General features: G+C 52.0%; 1 protein-coding gene across 1 annotated transcript; it reads right to left on the bottom strand.

Moving 5' to 3' along the window:
* Positions 1 to 263: 263 nt before the first annotated feature.
* Positions 264 to 660, bottom strand: M437DRAFT_89397 (uncharacterized protein; the record flags this gene model as incomplete). Its single annotated transcript, XM_041029044.1, has 2 exons — positions 264 to 479; positions 565 to 660. The coding sequence occupies 2 exons, from the start codon at positions 658 to 660 to the stop codon at positions 264 to 266; spliced, it is 312 nt and encodes a 103-aa protein (XP_040874497.1).
* Positions 661 to 1,677: the final 1,017 nt, after the last annotated feature.

The following is a 1,677-nucleotide window of genomic DNA, read 5'->3' as shown; positions in this document are numbered from 1 at the left end:
ATGCGAAAGATCAAGGGTACCGAGGGTAGTAGCGTCGAGAAAGTAATCGAAATCGACGTGGTGAAGCGAGTGGTCGACCTGTGCTTTGTTATTGATCCTGAGGCTTGGGCTAGTGCTGCAAGCAAGAAGGGGACTCGGCAGAGAATTGGCCGGCTTGTATTACGAGGGCGCAGGAACCGATCTGCGCACGACACTCTTCTTCGCGGTTATTGTGCCCTCACCGATGAGAGGCAAACTCCATCAAGAAGGTAAGATAATAGTTGTCATCGCAAGCTATCCAATGTGCGAATAAACCAGTGAGAGTGCGCGTACGGCATTTGCGCATGCCATAGCGTCCTCTCGGCGATGAACTTCTCATCCGAAACAGGGGCTAGGTATGATGAGCCAGACGTCGATGGCAGCGACGATAATGCGAGACCCAGAAGGAGCAGAAGCGGTGAATGGCGTTGACTAGGAGTGACGAGAGCAGACGCGGAGACCTGATGTGGATTAGATGAGGCACTGCTAATGGGAAGATGGCGCGAGAGTGCGATGATGAGATTAGAGATGAGCTTCAATCAGTACAATAGTAGTCGGTTCAGGCGCGAAACCAAGGTTTCTGTCGTGAGGAATGCGAGGATCAATCAGAGGAGGACTCAAGGGCAGGGATGAACTGGCCATCTGATGGACGAGTAGAGAGAGGGTGGTGCTTGATAGGACGCGTTACGGCCGTCTGACTCTTGTGGTGGTAGTGAACACAACATCGAGGGGAGTGAGCTTGGTCAACTGTCTGCGCCAACATCGAGCAGAGGCAACGGTGATAGATTGTCCGCATGAACAAGATTAGGAGGTGCTGGTAACCGTTAAGACGATCATGCGCTGCCTGGAAGAAGAACAGTCCCTGTGTCCACGAGTGCGAATCTGGTTCTGTGGACGCGACGGGAGGAGTGACAAAGACGTGAGCAGGCACGTTGAAGATTCGAAGTGGTAGGAGCGGTCCATTCGGGAGACGATATCTACCAGATGCGTGTCATGGCGTGGTAGATGAGCAGGGACTGTTGTACAGTGAGGTGAGCGCCTGGATTCCAGCGAAAAGGACCAAGGTGATTTATTTGTCGCCGAGCTGGGGCTCTCGGCGCAGAAAGGCACGCTGATTGAAGACACACCGCTTCCTGATCGACCTCGATCAGCTTTCATGCATTGATCTGTGATGAGTAGCATTGGGATAATGCTATCTCTCAAGCGGTAGATCCTAATGCGATTATGAGACAGCTTGGGACCACAAGCGACCGGTTGTCATCGAGGCAAACGAGAGGACAAGTCCGCGTAATGCGAGTTGGCACCACCCGTGCGAAGGCCCAGCCTGACCGTATTGAATCACTATTTCTACTCGCATAGTGACCCGCACGTTGTCGGAAAGTGAGTCAAGGGGAATTTTAACGGTGTAGTGTGAGCGTAACCTCCCAGATTCGGATTTTACGCTCTGTCGCATTACAGCTCGCAGCAGGTTCACCCCGCATTCGAAACGCCAATGACCGCTAGTTAGCGAGATGCCGCATTTGCAACCACATGACCGTAATCGTCAATGATACCAATCTTACACTCGACTTGTAAACTTAATGCTTCGAAAGCGCATGAACACTCCGGTAGGATACCACGACCTTGTATATACGAGTCACTCGTTGTACCTCGTAAGAA

This window comes from Aureobasidium melanogenum (assembly GCF_000721775.1).
Source record: "Aureobasidium melanogenum CBS 110374 unplaced genomic scaffold scaffold_106, whole genome shotgun sequence".
NCBI classification, from domain to species: Eukaryota; Fungi; Ascomycota; class Dothideomycetes; order Dothideales; family Saccotheciaceae; genus Aureobasidium; species Aureobasidium melanogenum.
This window is presented reverse-complemented; position numbering and strand designations above follow the sequence as displayed.